The sequence below is a fragment of the Pezoporus flaviventris genome, unplaced genomic scaffold (genome assembly GCF_033815535.1).
Source record: "Pezoporus flaviventris isolate CSIRO_AGI_PZ_B2104156 unplaced genomic scaffold, CSIRO_AGI_Pfla_v1 ptg000007l, whole genome shotgun sequence".
In the NCBI taxonomy this organism is placed as follows: domain Eukaryota; kingdom Metazoa; phylum Chordata; class Aves; order Psittaciformes; family Psittacidae; genus Pezoporus; species Pezoporus flaviventris.
The window spans coordinates 18,080,745-18,102,232 of NW_026892555.1; the positions used below are offsets into that span (position 1 = coordinate 18,080,745).

At 38.2% G+C, this 21,488-nt stretch overlaps 1 protein-coding gene across 1 annotated transcript in view; it reads left to right on the forward strand.

The window, feature by feature from the left end:
- ANGPT1 (angiopoietin 1) overlaps positions 1-11,289 on the forward strand; it is a 156,014-nt gene extending 144,725 nt beyond the window's left edge. The window contains exons 8-9 of the mRNA XM_061447874.1: positions 55-185; positions 10,966-11,289. Of these exons, the coding sequence (XP_061303858.1) occupies positions 55-185; positions 10,966-11,126 (292 nt within the window). The 3' untranslated portion in view covers positions 11,127-11,289. The remainder of the gene's footprint in view (positions 1-54; positions 186-10,965) is intronic.
- The last annotated feature ends 10,199 nt before the right edge of the window (positions 11,290-21,488 follow it).

Here is a 21,488-nt window from a genome sequence, read left to right on the forward strand (position 1 = left end):
ATTTTATTTTTCTTTTTGCCAACACTGATTGTTTGTTTTCTCTTGCTCTTTCAGGCTTTATTTAAAAGGCCACAGTGGAACAGCTGGAAAACAGAGTAGCCTGATTTTACATGGTGCTGAATTCAGTACAAAAGATGCTGACAATGACAACTGCATGTGCAAATGTGCTCTCATGTTGACTGGAGGTGAGTACAACTCTGAAAATATGTGATACATTGATAGGAATCTACTCTGTTTTCCTAAAGTAACCATGGATGAAGCTGCCCTTACAGATGTACAAGTACTGTGTGAAAATTCCTTTTATTATTATTATTACTTCTACTCTTTTCTGTATATGCATTGTGGTAGTGCCAATACCTCAAGATTCCTATCAGCAGGGAAGGGATTACTCAGAGATGCAGTCAGTATACTTTTGCACTGAACAATTTTGAGTGAGAAAGTATAAGTTATTGTTGAAGTAAGAAAGGCAAAGAGAGAAGTTAAGAGATGAAGAAGAGGGAAGAAACTTTGTGAGAAATAGGAGAATTAGCGAGAAAAAGAAGAAGAGCACAGGGAAATGGGCATTAGAAAGTAAAGTTTAAAAACAATCAGAATCTGGATTTGAAATATATTATCTACCTCATTCAGGGATGTGATTCTGTTATTGGAATAATTATAAAGAGTCAGCTTTCTGTCTTATATGTGTGTAATACATACGTTTATATAAACCTAATTAATGCAATGGCCAAATAACTCGCCTGTGAAATACTGGACCTGCAACACCCTGTTCAAATTGTGGCACATAGCTGTTCTGCAAGATTTAAGACAGCATCCTTAGTGAGATCAGTCAAACTGTGAAAGGAAAGAAAGAAAAGTTGAGGTAGGGAAAACTCAGAGAAGTTATACTGAGACAGTTTAAAGCGCCAAGTCATGTATAGCGTATATGACTGATGTTTGTTCCCAGCAGTGCAGAGGAAGAATATCTGAGATGGTCACACCATACAGACACCTAAAGCTCTGCAAAAGAGTGAGAACTTTCCCTGGAAAATTATGCTTATTCCTAATCCCTATGTGGGTAAACTCATTTTTTGTCTCCAGGACACTGCATTAAAGCAGAAAGATTAAATAGGGATTCTTTGGTTCATTAACTATATGGCAGAAAAGGCCCTTATTTTCACATTTGACCTCCTTCAGAGACTCTCCCTCAGTGATTTTTATCTTTTGTGTTAAAAAAAACATATAGCATGCAAATTATTCAGTATTTTGGATCAGGCTGCTGACCTGGTATTATGTGGTTACTGGCACTCAGACTTAATTCATCTCAGGCCACACTGAGGAATATATAAGCCTCTAAAGCTATCACCTGCTAACAGAAGGCAGGTTCCCATCACTGGGAATTTATATCAAATCAGAACCTATCTCCTCATTCTCTTTTGCCAATTGGAAATGACCCAGTTGGGAAAGTCTTCAAAGAGTCAATTTTTCAAACTTTCCTAACTTTCTTTACTAATGTCTTATTAAATGTCAGCATGGCAAACTTCTTCCAGTAGACAGGTGATCAGATGTTACCTTTCCATTTCTATAAAATAAAAGAAGCTGACCAGATAGTTCTAGAGGCAGATAATGGATAAAAACTCAGTGTTTATTTTAATTAAGATTGTTGACCTTTCCTTTTAGATATCATGCTAAATTAAAGTATCTTACTTCCAGGGCAGGCCAGAGTCTAGTGAGAAGCTCCTAAATGTGAGTTGTGTCTGTGCTGAAGTGTAGACTCATTCACGTACTTGAGCTGCCTGGAAATACCTCTGCTCCCAAACGGCTAATTCTGGGAGCTGAGGGTTTTGTTTATTTTCCTGCCCTGACTTCTGTGGCAGGTCAACGCCCCACTAAGGTCAACCTGCTGTTGAACAACCATTCCACAAGGTTCACATATATTTTGCAGCAGCAGTCCTGTAAATCAACAGGAAAACCACATATTGGAACGTACTGGTAGCAAATTAAAGGAATATGGAGGAAGGGAGAGAATTATCAAAGGCTGAGGAAACCACAAATAGAAGAAAACACTGCAGAGTGAAAGGAGATTGAGCTAGCTTTTGGGGATAGATGAGTCTAGTCTTTTGGACTAGATTCAGAGTACCAAATCTTCTGGAGATAGGCTGTACAGCGCTGAGTAATATGTAGTTCAAGAAAAAAACTTTAATCATGCTAGAATCCTCCCCCAACACTTCGCTATATGCTTTGCTTCTTGAAATGACTTCCTTATTCCTTGAAAAATATCAGATATTTAACTAAATATCAAAACATTTGTTTAGCGAGTAGATTTCAGTTTTGTTCCACAGACAATGACTAATTAAGAAAAGTAGCAATGATAACAGATTTTGGAAAACCTCTTTTTTTCCAAACGATATCAGACTCTGTTAGTTTTGGCAACATCACAGAGAGCTTTTAATGATGAATGATATGAAATCTACAGGCAGGTTTCAAGATATCTTGACAGTTTGGGTGAGCATGTTATCTCAATGAGGTGAACTGAATATATTTATGTCAGGAATAACGGATGAGATAAGCTGAAGCTCAAGACTGTGATATGGTTCTAGTCAAGGCTGAAAATAAAAATGTAAGTAAAACACACATTTCTCTCAGTGATCTTGCTAGTTGTCAGTTTTATTTGGTCTATATCAAAACTATTATCCTCTTTTCTCCTTTCTTTCCTCCTAACCCCTCCCCCCTGACAAGCACACTCCCCAGAATAAGAAATAAATAAACACTGGGAAAATGAAACAGAAACAGCAATAGAATTGTGCATGTGTTTCTTGTGCTTTCAAGAACCATGCTCCTTGACTTTATCTTAATGCAGTTTTAAGTAAATGACTTCAAAAGTACATGAGTGAGCTGGGTTCTTAGCCCCTGTGAACTACACATGGCAGTTAAATGATTTATCTGCTTTTTTGTACCTTGAAAAATTTAAAGTAAGCATGCTAGGTTTACTTTAAAGGGAGGCAAAATGTATTTATTCAAGTAATTATTTAAGCTTAATATTTGCCAAAACACTAAAAAACCTCAGTTCTATCATAAAAATATCTTTTAAAAACTAGTACAATATCTCAGCCCAGTAAACTAATGAAGATGTTGTATCCTCATAGCATTATTTTTGAGAGTACTCCAGTGAATTACATACGCAGCTTTTTTGCAAGGAATAGCACTTACAGTGTAACAGACTGTCACTGGAATGAAACATTGAGTAGATGTCCAAAGTGCTTCAGATAGATTTCCAAAAGTAGAACATTTAACGTCTCTGCATCACATTCGTGGGCACAAGGCCAAGTTAGAGCATCTTGCCAGGATACCACCTGTCAGCTGAGCACCAGAAGTTGTTTGTGCAATTGTTTTCAGTCACTGGAAAGTGACTTATGGTAACTTGGCCCATAGTAAAAGAGCCTTAAGGTGATTTGTTTTGTCTTGTATTGGTTGAAGTCAAGGTATTTACCTGGTTTCCAGTCACAAATTGGAATGTTTCTAAACCTCTGATCCCTGAAATACTTTGACAAAGTGACAGGCAGTCTTTCTATATGTCTTTCTAGGGCTGAAGCAGCATAGAATTACTGAAATAACGTCTTTTATTTTACTGGAAGAAGAGGTCCACCCAGCTCCAGTCTCCTGCCTCTGACAGCAGTCAGCAGCAGATGCCTTAGTTTGGGCTCAAGAACAATACAAATAAGTGATACTTCCTTGGAGTATTTTCCCAGTATCTTTTGCATCTCCGGGGCTTCCCAAATTTGAGACAGTTCTCATATATTTGTTAATCCTCAATGGATTTCTCATCTATTAAGCGAGAGTGCTCAATGACAAACCCAACCGGTGGTGCACTAATTACTTATTGTTTCACTGCTTTTTTCTCCAAGTGGTGCACTTTATGAATCTCTGGCAAGAATGGTATGGAGAATTCTGGTCATGGCTTGGAGGGAATTTTTTGGCTGAATATAGAAATCTGTCCATACATAATCCAATTAGAAAAAGCCACACTTTTTTTTATATTTTGTTTGAAACCAAAACTTCTAAAGTATCAACCTCAGCACACTTAAAGGTATCCAGCTTGAACCCCTGTATATACATATACTTACATAGGCAAACATCAATTTTTAGGCTTAATGTATATTGTTGCTTCCATAACAAAGTTACTTTGAAAATACCATTCATGAAGTATCATTTATGTTATCTAACATTTTAAATAGAGAAATATAACCACCATACAGATTAGAAGTGAACAGAAATAAGTTTATAGGACTATGTTATCCAGTTGAATGAAAAGTCAATGCCTTTTCATCCTATGTCCTCCCAGCTAAATTCTGGTTTAATCTTCAGAATGTCAAGTACTAATTGCTAAATAACAGTCTGGTCAATCCAATACTCTTAACGAATAAAAGAACATAGGCCTGGAAATGGATTCCAGAGGTCATTTAGTCCCTCTCTAAGACAGACTCTTCTCTACCTATTTATTTGTCTTTCTGTTCATCTTCAAGATTTCTAGTGATAGAAACTCATTCCCATAATATAATCTGTTACTGAGTTTGGCTATACTTTATATAAGAAAACTTTGTTGGCTAAACTAATTCTCTGACAATTTACTTGTGTTCCATCTTGTCCTATCCTGCCTCACTGGAAAGAATAGACCATTATTTTGAAAAGCTGCTTATTTTTTTCAGCAGTGTTTTTTATGAATTTGAGACTGCTGGCAATCTGTCTTTTGAATTCTGGACTAAACAACCCTAAATCTTTCCTCCTATATTTTGGATATTTTCCTCCTATTTTGGACTCTATCCAGTGGCTTCACATATAGCTAGAGGTGTCATCCAAAACTACACCCAGTCTTCTAGCTGAGAAGTTACCAATGAAAAGTTGAAGTATAACCATCTAACTTCTTAAAAGTACATTTCCACTTCTTGAAATGTTACATAAAATAAATTATTATGTCTTCTGAAAAATGAAGACTGTTTCAATATTTTTGCATTAGAAAGTGTTCTTATTGGCTGTGGTGCCAAATGCACTAAATTTTAAGGACAAACCCAGAGGGTTAGAAATAAATCTGGCTATTCATAGGATCCATTTATCTCATAAACCCAAGCAAATGTACCATTGAAGCATACTCTGGATCTTATTGAATGTTTTATATTGATCTCACTGCATTTAGAGTGTACTGAGAAGAGAGAGCAGAGACGTGAAGAAAGGGTCTGCCATCAAATGTGCAGGGTTTAGATGCCTATTCTTTTACTATTCTTTTAATTTCATGCTTTTACTTCTTTTACTATGTATGCAACTAAGAATCTTTCATCAAACCTGAATGATCATTAACACATTCCCAGTGCATGTCAGATTTACAGAGTACTCATGAAATGATGAGCACTGGGCTGGTAATGAAGAACTTTACATACATATATGCTTAATTACAATTAATACCACAAGCCAAAATGGAAATATGTTAGCTTTGGCATACAAAAGCCTTTCTATGTTGCTTTTGCAAAGAAGACTTTGTCATATAAAAATTATACTTGTGACTTGAGAAAACCATTAATAAAAGATGGCTATTTCTTGTAATATCACTACTAATTTGAGCAATGCTCCTTCACTAGGTAGGGTGGGCCTTTTTTGCAAAAATTCATGCAAATTATCTCAATATACATTCATATTTGTCCAAAGATATAGTACAGGCAGGTCTGTGGAGCTGAAATATCTGGTCATAGGTGGTTTAAGAAGGCTGAAGCACTCAAACCCCATTTATTTAATCAGAAGAGCTGACACGAAATTTAACAACTTCACAGCAGTAATAGTGACATTAACTAAAGACCAACTAAGAGTCCATAAAGTGTGAGCATGCCTTAGCTTGTTCAGAAGAGCAGCTCTATACAGTGAAGATTCAAGTTTATTTGTATAGATGAACTTTCAAAGAACTTATCAAGGTATTAGTTAAATTATTTTTTGTTTGGACATTGTACTTTATGACCTAAGGATGTTTGTTGCAGAGACAGTAATGCTGCTTGTACTGCAGAAATTATTACAGGTGGACTGGACTAACCTCAAAAAACTGAATCAACCCTCAGTTCAAATAAGAAATTAGTGATTTTGTAATCACAACATCTTGGCAAAGCTACCTATGTTTCTGAAAACATACTCTTAACCTTCTGTCGTGGTTTAAACCCAGTCAGGTAACTTGTTCACTCACTCCCAGTGAGTGGTGCCGAGCTGACAACAATCAAGGTCCGTGTCCGTCTCCCCCCCCCCCTGCACCGGGGCTCTCCCCTTCCCCGCTCCCGGAGGAACGGGGAGGAGGATCGAGAGAGTGCAACTCCTACGGGTTGAGACAAGAACAGTCCAGCAACAAATCACCACCGCTACTATCAGCTAAAACAATGATAAGGGAAAATAACAAGGGAAGAGAATACGATACCACCGGCCAAGAAAACGAGTTCCACCCGGAAGCTCCTGTCCTTCCGGGTAACTCCCAGTTACCCCCCACCCCGGGCATGACGTGCTGTGGTATGGAATACCTCCCCGGCTAGCCCGGGTCAGGCGCCCCGTCTCTGCTTCCTCACAGCTTCCCCTCCTCCCTGGCAGAGCATGAGCCTCACAGAGTCCTTGGTCAGGGTAAACATCACTTAGCAACAACCGGCAACATCGGCTTCACCAACGCTGTTCTCAAACTAGAAGTCAAAACACAGCACTGCACCAGTTAACACAAAGGAAAAAACATGACTGCTACTGCTGAACCCAGGACACCTTCTCATGAAAACCTCCTCTTTCCCACTTCATTAGTCACTTTAAAATCTTGCTTCCATTACTATTTCTCATAATGCCCACGCTTCGTGAGTCATCTTGCCCAAATCAAATATCCCATGGAAAATATTGCCAAACGTTATCATCTTCAAGGTTAAAATCTTACTGCCACTCAGGGAAGACTTGATATTTATTTGGGAAAGCCATTACCTTGTAGTGAAACATAAGATTCTTCATGGAAGAAAAATCCTATGAACTCCAGGGAATGAGTCAACATTTAGCTACTGGGAATCTTTCCTCATGGCTCTGGAGCTGTTTTATTTGGTGTTTTCTCCAATGGCACTGCTGCAGATATCTCTTTCGGAAACCTCTATTTTATGTTCCCCCATATACAGCTACCAAGAAAGTCATTGTTTCCATTCCTCTTTCCCGCTATATACATGGTGTCTGAAAAATTACTTCCTCTATATCCATTCAAAGATATAGATTTTGATGTTGAAACATGCAGTAGGAAGTCTTCTGATAATCTGAAGCCCTATGGGGAATGAGGAGCTTTAAGAGGACTGCAGGGGAGGATGAGAAAGAACAAAGAAACAAACAAAAAACTTACAAAAACTCACTAAAAGAAAGAGAGAAAGTAAACTCAACATTTAATGTAGTATTAGGAAATATCTTTAAAAAAATTCATACAATCTTACTAGTAGGAATAATGCTCATTAAAACACATTTTGAAAGAAAACTTTAATGAGAGATTTGAGAAAATGCTCACAAAAGTTTTATAAAATTTTGTGTTTGTTCAGCTGATTCCACTTTTAACAGAGATTTTGCAAGGCACAGCTGAAAATCCTCATCCTAAAAAGGTTGTTTCTACATCCGTTGCTTTTCCTTTAAGATGAAATGGCAACTAGCAAAGCTTGTCATGTCTTCGCATCCCAACACCGTAAACAGAACCCATCTGCATCTGTCTTCCAGCTTTGAAAAATGAGGATTAGATTTTGTCTGTTTAACTTTGTCTGAAGTTTTTATAAGATCATACTGTGGTTGCAGTAAAACATCAGCTGTAAGAGTTCTTTGTTTATTGCCCCCTTAGGTAAAACTTTGTAATCAAAGAGAGGTCAATTGTATCAAAATAGAAGTTTGCCAGAATTTATCTGGCATAAATTCTTCTCTTAAGATTTTCTTATGAAGTGTTACTTCTGAAAAAAAGCCCACTAAGTATTATCCAAAATCTAAGAAATTACTTTACAAGACTAGAAATATAAATTACACAGATCTGAATACAAAGGACAGGGCAAGCACTGGATCTGAAGGCTAATCACAGTCAGTATCAGATCAGTAGTAGTAAAGCATAGTTTAAAATACGTTTATACAGTGCATTCATTATAGGTAGATACAAGGCTAACCACTGTATATGATGAAATCGGATGATTTGCAAGGGCAATGCACATTGGCCAAAAAGAACTTCTAAGAACTGAATTCCTTTTCCAGAAGTCAGAGTAGGAAACATGCTGAAAATTGAGAATCCTGGGTTTCAGTCCACTGTGACACTTGCAGCATTCAGTAGCCTCTCACTAGATGAGTTTGTTGCTACCTGTAGTGCTTAAAAAAGGTTTGCAGGGGGGCCTTGGGAATGTTACAATGTTGTGATGTGCCGGCTGAAATAACTTTTGAAAATAAAGTGGCATTTAAAAACCTAAAGCAAAAGTCACCATTCAATCTTTATATATTACTTGCCTTCATACATGGAGGTAAATATTCCATACAGCCATATTACATGGAAAGATACACGAGACCTGTGCTAAAGATTTACAGACATAGGTCTTACTATGAGAAACAAAAAAACTAAAAAGTAACCCACCAGCAAAATAAGAAAAAATATCTCCCCAAACTCAGCAGAAATCTTTCTTGACAAATAGAGGTTAATATATTTTCGACATTGAGAATATTAACTTTTTGCACTATGGGGACTCATTCTGTCTTAGTCTGAGCTAAGCATCTTTCTGTTACATTACATAGATAACCTGTCAGCTGTTGGTCTATTCCCATCAAGATATATAACAAATGTCCCACTACTGTCCATGGAGTTAGCGTGTCACCTAGTTTATCTTTGTCAGTTTGTCCTCTGCAATCTCGGTGTTGCCAAGTTTCATGTTATTTGTAGTTTCCCTTAAAACTCCCATGGCAGTCCAAAATTCACCTTAACAAGAAAAGATTTTGGGGATGTAAGCAAGAGAGTTGTCTGATTAATTTAACCTTAAATTTAAAGCAACAATTCAAAATAGATTTGAAGACTGTCTTTTTCATCACTGACTGCATTTTCTCCATTGGTTAAAGACATATACAGAATCATAGAATCGTAGAATAGTTAGGCTTGGAAAGGACCTTAAGATCATCAAGTTCCAACCCCCCTGACATGGGCAGGGACACCTCACACTAAACCATATCACCCAAGACCTCGTCCAACCTGGTCTTGTTTTTACTGTAGAAGTCTAAAGGTGAGATGACTTTATTTGCACACAGTTTGCAACCAAAGCTACATTTCTAGTAAGTTTGGATTTTCTGCATTCAGTCATACAAATGGTAGCAAAACCTCTGTCCTTGTTAGTAATATTCACAAGTACTTGGCACATATTTCTGGTTTGTTTTCAGTGCTGTGTTGACAGAACACTCACAAAGGTGGAGGTATGGCTTTACATGTATTTTCTCTGGCAGAAAACTCTGGTTGAAAAATTCCTGAACTGCTACATTTCTTCTTTATCCTAACTTCTCAATTTAATACTCCTTCAGTTGTGCCAACACAGCAGTTCACTGGGCCATTCTGTAAAAAACAGAATGCTGGTTTACTCTCTGAAAGAAAAGTTCTGGTCTTTTTTCTAAATCTCTGCCACCTCACTTTTCAGAATAGTCTTACAATGCAGCTGGAGGAGTGAACTAGAATCACAGCCATCTGGGCAAGACATTTTTGCCCTGTCTTTCCAGTGGAATAAAATATATGCTACTGCACAGAGGGTTCGAAGAGTTAATGAGTAGGAAGCCGCATCTTGCAGGGGCACAAAATGCAATCAGGGGCCTTCTAAGCCTAAATTTGGTATCAACCAGATTTTTAGTATCTTTTTGTAGTCAGTGGTGTTCAAGTAATTAGTAATTTTCTGCTACCTGTAGGCACATCAGTAAATAATATCTTCAAGCCCCTGTCAGTTTTCTAGGTGCCAGGGGAGAACTTGCTATGGGGCTTCACAGAGAAGTGAACAAATCTCAAACGGACCTGTGTGAGGACCCTTCTGACACTGCTGATGCAAAAGTGTTTGTCACATTTCAAGATCAAGATTAAGAGGCTCAAGATTTAATATAGATTTTCATATATAAAATGATAAGATTGAGGAGTGAATGTCACTGTTCTGACCCAAATGGTACCTGCAGTGAATATGTCTTGATTGAAATTGGCCATACTGTCACCTAGATGCATGCACACTCAGGTAGTCATCTAAACCATCTGTCCATGTACACAGGTATTCTGACTGTCACCACCCTACAGTATTATATTTGTCTTCTTCACTTAGTCCTTCCATTCATTTCCTGAGTCGTTTATAAATTTATCATAAGTCTTAAAGAGTTTACCTGTTTCCTTGTACACAACTGTGAATAAAGATTATCTATTGCTATAGTATTGTGATTACTATAAGAAGGCAGCACCACCGTACTCATAACCCATGTTTGCTAAGCACATCTGACCTGAGAGAATAAGAAAACTGAGCAATTGAACAATCACAGTTAAAGCAATAGAAAAGAATTGGTAAATAAAATTGAATCATGCTTATACTCAAAATAACCAACAAGTGAAATTATGCAAAAATACTTGCAAATTATAGTTTTTTCTCTGAGGTTTACATTAGATGGACTAACTGTAGTACTGTTTAAACATGAGAAGCAGTTTATTTGTCTTTGTTGTTCTTGCTTTTGCTTCACGTGCTGCATATAAAACAAGAATGAGTTAGGACTTAGATACTTTTCCAGCTCTGTAAGTACAAGTTCATTCTCCAGCACCACTGATTATAGGATGGCACAGAAGAGGAAAAAAAGAAAACATTTATCTTCCCCACTACCACACTAGGATTATTAATGAGGCTGGGAACAATAGAATTTGATAACCAGCTAAACCTATTAAATAAAATAAAAATACTGCACGTGTAGTTTAATCTCTTGTTTTAATGTTTTCAGGGTGGTGGTTTGATGCCTGCGGTCCCTCCAATCTCAATGGAATGTTCTATACAGCTGGGCAAAACCATGGAAAGCTCAATGGCATCAAGTGGCACTACTTCAAAGGCCCCAGCTACTCCTTACGCTCCACCACCATGATGATTCGTCCCTTGGATTTTTAAAGACATTCAGTGGTGAATCCCAGAACAAACCAGGATGACACTGCCCTCGACAGCACCACTATCACAGTTTCAAGGTAAAAGGTGAAGGTCTTCTTGAAAGCAACATGTAGGGATGATGAAAAGTTGCTTCATTATCACCCCATAACCTGCAAAAACTCTCCAAGTCACCTCCCCCATTTTGATGACTGGGGGAGGCTTGGTTTAGAAGAAGGTGGCTGCAATAATTTTCCAGAGAAGAACACCTGGATCTTTTTATTTGGCCCAAACCTGGTGCTTGTCAGTGGATATCTTTCTTACTTTCTTCTTTTTAAAAAAAAAAAAATGGTGCAAAAATGTACAAGATTATTCAGCAACAGCTACAGAATTTGAAGAACTGAAATATAGCAACTACAGTCTATTGAGTAGAATGTTATTCAGAAGTGAAATGCCAAAATTATACCCATGAAAATGGATTACAGAGACACCTTTTTTAAGACTCATCTTAAAGCACTCAAGATGACCACTCCAAATATTGTTTTTCTTAAATTAACTGAATTTGGATAGTGGATGGATTTATGTTAATCCCAGAGTCAAATAATATGTGCGAGTATTATTTTTCATTAAATCCTTTAAGGACATGTTTCTCATAAATAAACTGAGTCAAACATATAAAGAATGATAAGGGTAACAAGCATAAATTTTTCAGTTGCCCTGTAGAAGTAAATCAGATAATTGGCATAATCCCTGAGCTAGGATTTATAGTGTGATAACAAAAGTAGCTGTGTTTTGAGATTTTTCCCTTCTTTCATTAAAGGCAGTCTGAATGTCATGTAGAAAAATTAATGGAAGGTTTAAAGAATGTGAAATATTATCCTAAAGAAAACACAGGATTTTTCATGGAATATTTCCATTAAAAGTAAACAGGAAGGCAAACTGTTAGGGTATATAAAAATTACATAAATGCATAGCTTAAGGCAATGGATTCATTTTACAGCATCCTTGCATGTGCACAATTTATCATTATTTTTCTTTATTATTACATTTTTGTGAATATCAGAAGCATGCCAGTTCTACACAGTGATTAGGCTACAACTATAAAAAAATACTCATCAGAGTAGTATAGAAAATAAATAGTTGTGAACTTGTAAATAGTATGTTTATATTTCTTGTAATGGTCATTTGATTCTGTAATTCTGTGATTCTGTGATTTGTACAGGTAGCCCTGACCCCACTCTGAGGATGCAAAACTTCAAAGGATATAAATATTATAAGAACTTTAAAAGGCTGCTTAAAGGCTGTTAGCATGTAATTTTGTTATATTAAAATGTTGGAGAAGTGGGGGGCAAGATGCACATTTCAACTCTGGGAGAAGATCAAGTTCCTAAAACAACAAGCAACAAAGTAGTTGGGTGGCCGATGAGGGTATAGGGAAAGCTCTTTCCATTTACAGCCCCTTGTTATTTACTCATATGAGTAAAATCCATTTGGGAAAGTAGCTTGCAGTCATTCTATTTCTGCTATATATAAAATGAAAAAGTTTAGCTTGCTTCCACTGAAATCAAAAGTAATATTTTCATCAAGTAAATTATGATGAACATGACATGCAAAATCTGCATGTGGTGACTTTTTTGTTTGTCTGTTGCTTTGTTTCATTCATTAAACTGTTCCTGAGACCAGGCACAAAAAAGATCTGATTATTTTTTAAAGGATAGTGACAGAGTAACTGCCTTTATTTTTTTCTCTTCCCCTTCCCTTCTTTGTCCCTTCCCCCCCCCCCCCCCCCCGCCCCTTATTTCCATGGAATAGGATTTTTTAAACATCCCTTTTTAAAGATCACAAGACCCCACACGGTTCTCTTTGGTTTTAAGCAGGAAGATCTTTTCTTTTTGTGTATTTGTATATATTTTATATATATTTGAAGTAATCTTGCCTAGGGTTAATTTGCTGTTTTCTGCTGAATAAGTTACCAAACTGCTCCTGACTCAGCAGTTTTTTCACAGCTGTTTTGTCTCAGTTTCCAGCAGTTTTTTTAATGGTCTTCATTTATGTTCAAGCTATGTGGTCCACCTTCTTCCATGTTCTCAACAGATACATTTTTGCAGGTCTTCAATTTAGTAATGCTATTTTTGCAGATCCTATTGCAAAAGGAAAACCTCATTCAAAATAAAAGAGCATGATACTTACTGTTTATTTATCTGGGTTTGAAAAAACTGTGGATTTGGTTTCCTATCCTTTATAATAAAACATTATTAAAAATTGCAGAGTCTGTGTTTTGCTTTGCTTTAAGTATACCTTTCTGTGACAGGCTAACAACATTTTTCAAGCCTCCACCTCTCCTTGTATGAAATATTAATAAATTCACACAAAGCCTAGAAAAGGAGTCTGATTACAGATTGTCCAGAAATCTACATTACTAATCTTTCAAATCCATATTTTGGTATTTTTATTCAATTTCCTTGATTAAAATTGCAGGCCCTATATTTCTAATTTTAAGTTCAAATTATACAACTCTATCAATCTTTAAAATAAAATGTTTCTTGAATTCCACAAAGATAAAAATTGAAGTGTGACGTTTTTTTCTCTTGCCTTATGATGTGTTCTATCATCCATTCACTCATGTTGCATGGCAGTGACAAATCTCCATTGATCTCTTAGCCAGAAATGCCTCTTGCTCCATTTGTATACCTTTTAACACTACACGGATCAGTTTAAACATCTCTTTGTAGTCAGTTTATCCTCATTTTCTCAGGAATTTTTGCTTAATTGGACTTGTTCATTCAGACCTAGCTTTTTAAATCAACACTAAAGCTGTGAGGAGCTACATACATAAAAGCACATTTTACTGTTTAAATTGAATATGCATGAATTGCATGAATTGAAGAGTTACACTTAGCAAAAATGGTGTCTCTGAATTTGATTTTTTGTTAAAATTTTCCCTGCCTTGAAAGAAACTAAAAATAGAGGCAGTTGTCAGTGGTGATGGTAATTTTACTATTTCTTCCTGGTTTATAAAAACAAAACTTTCATAGGTCAATGGATGTGTTTTCCATAGCATATAGATCCTTAATTTTTAATATCTTTTAAGGCTGGAGATGTAATTTAATGTGCACTCTTCTGAGTGCCCTAGAATCCAGCACTGGCCTGTTAAGTAGGCAAGTAATCTACATTTATAATCATCTGTACAACAGGTTCCCAAGACACAGTTCCTTAAAAACCTTTCCAGCTATAATAACAACTTACTTCCCTGCAGATCTGCAGCTCAAACCACAGCTCTGAACATGCCTTAAATAACCTCATTTGGGATTGGCACAGCACTCTGTTCTCCTGTGGGAAGAACTGAAAATAGCAATCGCAATAAGAGCTGAACTCTCCAGGTAGGATCAAGCTTAATTTACAACCAGAATGTGCTGCAGTTGTGCCAAGAGGCATTCCTACCTACAATCTTTTACATAAGCTGGACAGCTTGAGGAGACAGGCAATAACCACTGAATACAGCTGATGCTGCTGGTGTTGCCTAACTCTGACTTGTGGTATGTGTACACACACACACATGCGTGCACACACACAAACATGCACATGCAACAGAAATACATACGCAGAAAGCTTGACACAGCCAATCAAAAAGACCTCTTTCAAATTTCATCTAGAGGAACTGTAATCTCAGGCCAATAATAGAAAAAAATCCAGAAAGCACAGAAAACTAAATAATTCAAAAGTGCAAACGCCAACAGGAAGACACTTTAATAGTGCCCCTGTGCACAGCTGGCAATGCTTGCCTTCTGCTGCCTGGATGAAGTCACAGGAAGGCAAGCAACAGACGTAGCTGAAAGCCAAAGACTTGCAGAAGCTTGTGTTCGCAACCACACCATCGTCTACTGGAACAGCCAATTCAGTCCCTGTCAAACCATGGAGAAGAAACCTTCCTTGACAGTCATTTGCCTTGCAAGGCCATGGAGGGTAAAACAGGCACATATGTCCCTTGCTGCTACTTAAACAGAAAACTGATGCATTGCCAGGTCAACCCTAGAAGTGCTAATAGGACTTCAGAAGAGTAACTCATAAGGATATGCTTCTGGGAGATGGGGGTGGGGAGAGTAGGGGAGTTGGGGGGGGAAGTGAAACAAACTCTAAAATAAGGAGAAGGAAAATTGGAGAATCCTGATGCACTGAGACAGGTAAGAAAGAGTTGAGGAAGAGTGAGATAGTGGCTGTTATAGGATAAGACAGCTAAGGAAGGAAAGGAGTCAGATTAGGGCGCTAAAGGAAAAAGTAGTGAAAGAAAGTCACTGCTGAAAAGAGTATGGAGAAATGACAAATGTGAAAACACAGAAAAAAGGAAAATGAAGAAGAATTAGGCAGAGGAATCAGTTAATATATTTATTAGAGGATAAGTAGTATCAATTAATTTTCTAAAGCCTGAAAGGAAGTGTCAATATTTTACTTGCTGTTTTTATTTAATATTTACAATGCCATGGAGATACATTGACATCTGGTAAAATCCAAAGCAATACTTAAAAAGCAGTCCCTTCTTAGAGGAATTTTTGGTAATATACAGCCTGAGAAACAGTTTCTGTTTTTAGCATGAGACAAGAACCCACCAGTAGATAAATCAGCTTTGGATAATATTTACTCTTCTACTAAAAGATGTGGACCTCCATCCTTTTGCAGCCTGCTCATACTTATATTTAGAATCATTGTCTGCTTTAAAGGAAACTACAAATCTCAGACCTGATCTTGTTCACCTTCATTGTTGAACCACTGGTTTGTTTTCTTTTGAGTAATGGAGCAGAACTCCTGGATATATGGATATAAGTTTTACTCTTCCTTTGAAACAAACCTTTCTTTTCTTTTTTCTTTTTTCTTTTTTTTCTTAATTCAAAAGCTTCTGCTTGGAGTTCGTCTTTCATCCACCAAAGCTGATTATTTAATCTCTCTTTGATAGCTTCCCTTAGCACTATTTGTTCTATAAACCCCCCAGACAAAATTCTCCTCCTGGAATCATGCAGAGGTTTTAGTCTACAGTCTTCTGCTCTGCCTTCACATGGAGTATCACACTGCCAGGCACCAATACTGTCATTTCTAAGGGATTTTTTTCAGTCCTTCCAGTAAATCTGGAATTCCTTGGAGCAACAGCATTGCAGGTCCTGGATCCCACAAATCCTGCCCCATCCCTGCACATTGAACAGAAGCTGCTGAAATCTTTCTGGCAGAAAGCCACATCAGTCCAGGCAATGGAAGAGTCATCAAGCACCCCTGCTTCCCTCCTACCCATTTCTCGTGGAATAGCTCCCTGTCCCAAGAGTGGAGAGAAACACAGCCCAGGAGCCACTATAATGGCAGTTTCTTACAAGGCGATGTCTCTGCACACCTCCAGGCTGTGCACACAGTCAAGCAGCCCCTGTGGAGTGAAAATGCAGGCTTTCAGACTGCCTACTCACAAGCCAAAGATGATACAAACACGCAGTCAAAGGCTTTTCCACAATTAATTCTGCTTATTAGATTAAGAAACCAATGCTAGTTTTACCAGAGGAGGAGACAGGCAGTTTCCTAAGCACGTAGGTGGAGATGTGTCTAGTGTCACTAACAGAAGACTGATACATGCAACATTTAGCATGTTACAAAAGCGTTGGTGTTTGTTTAGAGTTTCAAGGCTTTGGGAAAATACAATAATAAATTCATAAGAGTTTGTGTTGTAAAAATTAATTTTTAAGCACAAGCTCTTTTGAGTACCCACAAGTGTAAAATGAAGAGAAGAAAAGCTTTCCTCTATGACTCTCACTATGGGTTTGTTAACAGAGGTTTAGGCAGGAGGCAACAGCTCTGTCTCTGCTTCTTTTCCATTGTGTGATGTGCAAACTCATGACACCAGCATCTGAATTTTTTTTTTTTTGCCTGGCAAAATGTTGGAGCAGATTCTCCTGGAAGGCATGCTAAGGCACATGAAAATCAACAAGGTGCTTGGTGACAGCCAGCATGGCTTCACTAAGGGGAAATCCTGCCTGACCAATTTGGTGGCCTTCTATGATGGGGCTACAGAACTGATGGACAGGAGTAGAGCAGTTGATGTCATCTACCTGGACTTGTGCAAAACATTCGACACTGTCCCACACGACATCCTTTTCTCTAAATTGGAGAGACATCAATTTGATGGATGGACCACTCAGTGGATAAAGAACTGGCTGGATGGCCACACGCAAAGAGTTGTGGTCAATGGCTCAATGTCCGGCTGGAGACCAGTAACGAGTGGTGTCCCTCGGTGTTGGGACAGGTCTTGTTTAACATCTTTGTCACTGACATGGACAGTGGGATTGAGTGCACCCTCAGCAAGTTTGCCGATGACACCAAGCTGTGTGGTTCGGTTGATACGCTGGAGGGAAGGAATGCCATCCAGAGGGACCTTGACACGCTTGTGAGGTGGGCTGATGCCAACCTCATGAAGTTTAACCATGCCAACTGCAAGGTCCTACACCTGGGTTGGAGCAATCCCAGGCACAGCTACAGGTTGGGCAGAGAAGAGATTCAGAGCAGCCCTGCGAAGAAGGACTTGGGGGTGTTGGTCGATGAGAAGATGAACATGAGCTGGCAGTGTGCACTCGCAGCCCAGAAAGCCAACCGTATCCTGGGCTGCATCCAAAGGAACATGACCAGCAGGTCAAAGGAGGTGATCCTGCCCCTCTGCTCTGCTCTTGTGAGACCTCACTTGGAGTATTGTGTGCAGTTCTGGTGTCCTCAACATAGGAAGGACATGGAACTGTTGGAACAAGTCCAGAGGAGGGCCACGAGGATGATCAGGGGACTGGAGCACCTCCCATATGAAGATAGGCTGAGGAAGTTGGAGCTGTTCAGCCTGGAGAAGAGAAGGCTGCGTGGAGACCTCATAGCAGCCTTCCAGTGTCTGAACGGGGCCTATAGGGATGCTGGAGAGGGACTCTTCATTAGAGACTGTAGTGATAGGACAAGGGATAACGGGTTAAACTTAAGCAGGGGAAGTTTAGGTTGGATATAAGAAGGAAGTTCTTTCCTGTTAGGGTGGTGAGGCACTGGAATGGTTTGCCCAGGGAGGTTGTGAATGCTCCATCCCTGGCAGTGTTCAAGACCAGGTTGGACGAGGCCTTGGGTGATATGATTTAGCGTAAGGTGTCCCTGGGCATGGCAGGGGGGTTGGAACTAGATGATCTTAAGGTCGTTTCCAACCCTAACGATTCTATGATTCTATGAATCTCCTTTCCAACCACTGTGAGCTGCCCCATAGACTAGGTCAGAAAAACTGTCTCAGTTTGATGTCATATAAAATAGATTAAATGATACTGCTGCAAGTCAATGGATAATACAGGAAACTGAAGGACATTTCTAATGTGACTATCCTGTTCAAGGTAATATTTTACGCATTTAAGTACTCAGAGAAAAAGAAGCAAAAAATATTTATATTTTCAGTACAACCAGGTATAATGTAAATATCTAGAACATATAGTTTAAATATCTATTTGATGTGTGGAGGAAACGGTAAAGAATTCATCCTACAACAAAGCAAGCTATCCTGCTATCTCGGCTCACTCTGAGAGGCAGTCCTTATTTCTGACGTTTCTGCTGTCTGTTGCCACCTATAGTTCAAAACGAAGGTTTTCCAAAGGTCAATTCATTGCCAAAATCAACTAAACATGCAATGAAGGATCTAAAAAAAAGGGAAACTGAAGGGACTAAAACAAATAGAATGTCCAGCACGAATGGTCAAAGTTAATTCTATATTTAGGTATGTGCTTTCAGTTTTAAATGTACTTAACTCAGTTTATCCTAAAAAGGATTAAAATGTATTGGTTTTAAAGCAACATAGACCCTCCCTAAAGAAGATAATGATATTTATAGAGTAAAAAAATTGCTCAAAAAAATATAAGTGATGGAGAAAGTGGAGTCTCACAAAACCCCTCTAAAAAGTCATGTCATGTTTATCTCAATTTGCACCAGATATATGTATATGGAGGACACATCAGGAGGCCTAAGAAAGAAGCAAAGAAAAGAAAGCTATAGAATTAAGACAGGAACTGAACTGTATTTTTAAAAAACACATTAAAATAGTTTTCAAGACAAATGCTGATCAGTTGTAAATACAAGAGTTCAATTTGTTTTTCCAATCTAAATTTAACCAACTTATGCATAATGTATTATCCTGAAAGTCTTTAATTGCTGTCTCACACACTGGTTTTATTGCACAGACCAAGAGTCACATTTCAGTAAGGTTTTTGACTCATGAAGAATAATTTATTGGGCAATGAAAATGTATCCTATAATTTTGTGGTTTTAACTCCCCAAATAATCAGCTCATTTTGGTGCCTTAATTTACTCTAGAATCATATTTAGCAGTAGTAAAAATACAATGTCTTTTCAAGAGTTCAAGAATTCCTTTTGTTCTCTTAAGTCCACTGGAGTGTTATTTGCCATAAGATGGTTCAAATCAATAACTTCGGAGCAGCCCAAACTGCTAATCCTGTTGCCATACATAAGCTATCTTGTTTCTCTGACCTTTCACTTTCCAGTGTTCAAACCAGAGTCGCATTGAGGTTATGATTTGCAGGTCACAAGGTCACAGATAACCTTAGATATTAGTAGAACTCCATGTCATTTTCTTACAGAAACCAGAAGTGAATCAATATTTAGAAAGCTGGAGAAATCCAGTTGTTCAAGCCCTTTTGTCTACTGTGAGTCTCAAAAACTGTGAGCTTAGCTGATCTGAACAAATAAAAATGAATGGGGGTGAAACAAAACCAGAAGTCTGGTTATCTGCAGACCATAAGCACAACAAGCAAACAAAATTTGCTCCTGGCTGCCCAGGAGGTGTTCCAGCTCCACATCAAGGTTTACACAGTGCCTGTGGTACACCATGGAGGAGCTGGCGCTGTTACACAATCCATGAATATTTCAGTCTGAGCACCTCGGCTTCAAAAAAACATCGGCTTATGGCACATGTACCATGAGAAAAAGCAGTGCTTTGCATGGAGTTTTAATGGCTGAAAGACCATTTTTCATGGAAGCTATGCCCTGGACTCCCGTTTGAATATCATCTGGTCTGCACACAACTGGGGCCCCGTGGTGAAAATGAGACTAAAGTCTTTCCTCTTAGTTTTCATCTTCTTCTGGTCAGATGAAGCTCTTGTCATGAAGAAGCTCAGGTACCACATCCCACGCTAACTTAAACAACCTTTCTCAGGATTGCTAACATGCATCTGAAGGGGCCCAAATCAGCATCATTATTTTAGATGTTTATGTCTAGTTAGATATTTCTACTCATGAGTTAGACACTGAAATATTTTGAGGATGTGTTTCTGCAGTTTGTTGACTTAGAGAAGAAACCTTAGTGTTATCCTGGTGTGGAGAGCTCAGCTTTGCATTTAAAGCCAAAGATTTCTTAAATGGGATATTTTCCCATTGTCTATCCTTTTAAGAGCGCATTCAGGAGCCAGTACTTTCAGAGCATGGCACACCTAGTGAATAGGAGAAAATGACTGTCCTAATGCACAGCAATTTTACTCATAGTAAAGGCAAATGAAGCTAGATAGTAAAGTCATTGTAAAGCCTTTTGAAGTACTAACATTTGTGACTGCATGGACAGCCAGGTTGCTTCAATCCCCCTGACCATACCTTTTATACAAGTTTTAACACCGTCTCTTAACAAGTCTCTTAATGACTTTAGTTCCTAGAAAGCTGGGACAGGTTCATTGTCTATCCAAATAGATCCTGAATTTGTGGTCTTTAATCTGGAGCATAATGTAAATGAAAGCAAAATTAAACAAAACATTCCCTTCTCTCCACAAAAATAAAAAAAAAAAAAAGTCAGGGAAGGCTAGTTGACATTATTCTTTCTGTATTCTCTTTGTCAGAAACAACACTCAGTGAGGCTTTCACACAAAATAAGAAGGTAAGGAAAACAAGGATTTCAGAGTCCACCAGCTTCCTTCATCATCAATGGGAACATGGACAAACTCCATTTATGCATGCACTTGCCTGACTTTTCTGAGAGCGTCTTCAAATTGCCGTATTAAGCTGTTACCAAGGAAGGAGCATGAACAGCAATGTACTCAGTATGTCAAAACTCTGAATGGATTATCAAATAGATCTGATTTGTAAGAGGAAATTTTAGTGCTCAGCAAGTGAATTATGAGATTAGTGTCATGGAAGGGATAAACTTGGTATATCAGGTTGAAATATCAGGTTACTCTATGCATCCCAAAGTATTAATCTCCAGTTAGTTATCTTCATGTTGTTACCAGGAACGATGACTGCACAATAAACAACACTAATACCTAACCAGCAGGACCCTGCCAAAATGCAATGCCCTCTTAGGTACTGTGAAATGAGCTTCACCGACAAGGGTAAGATTCCCCCCTCCAT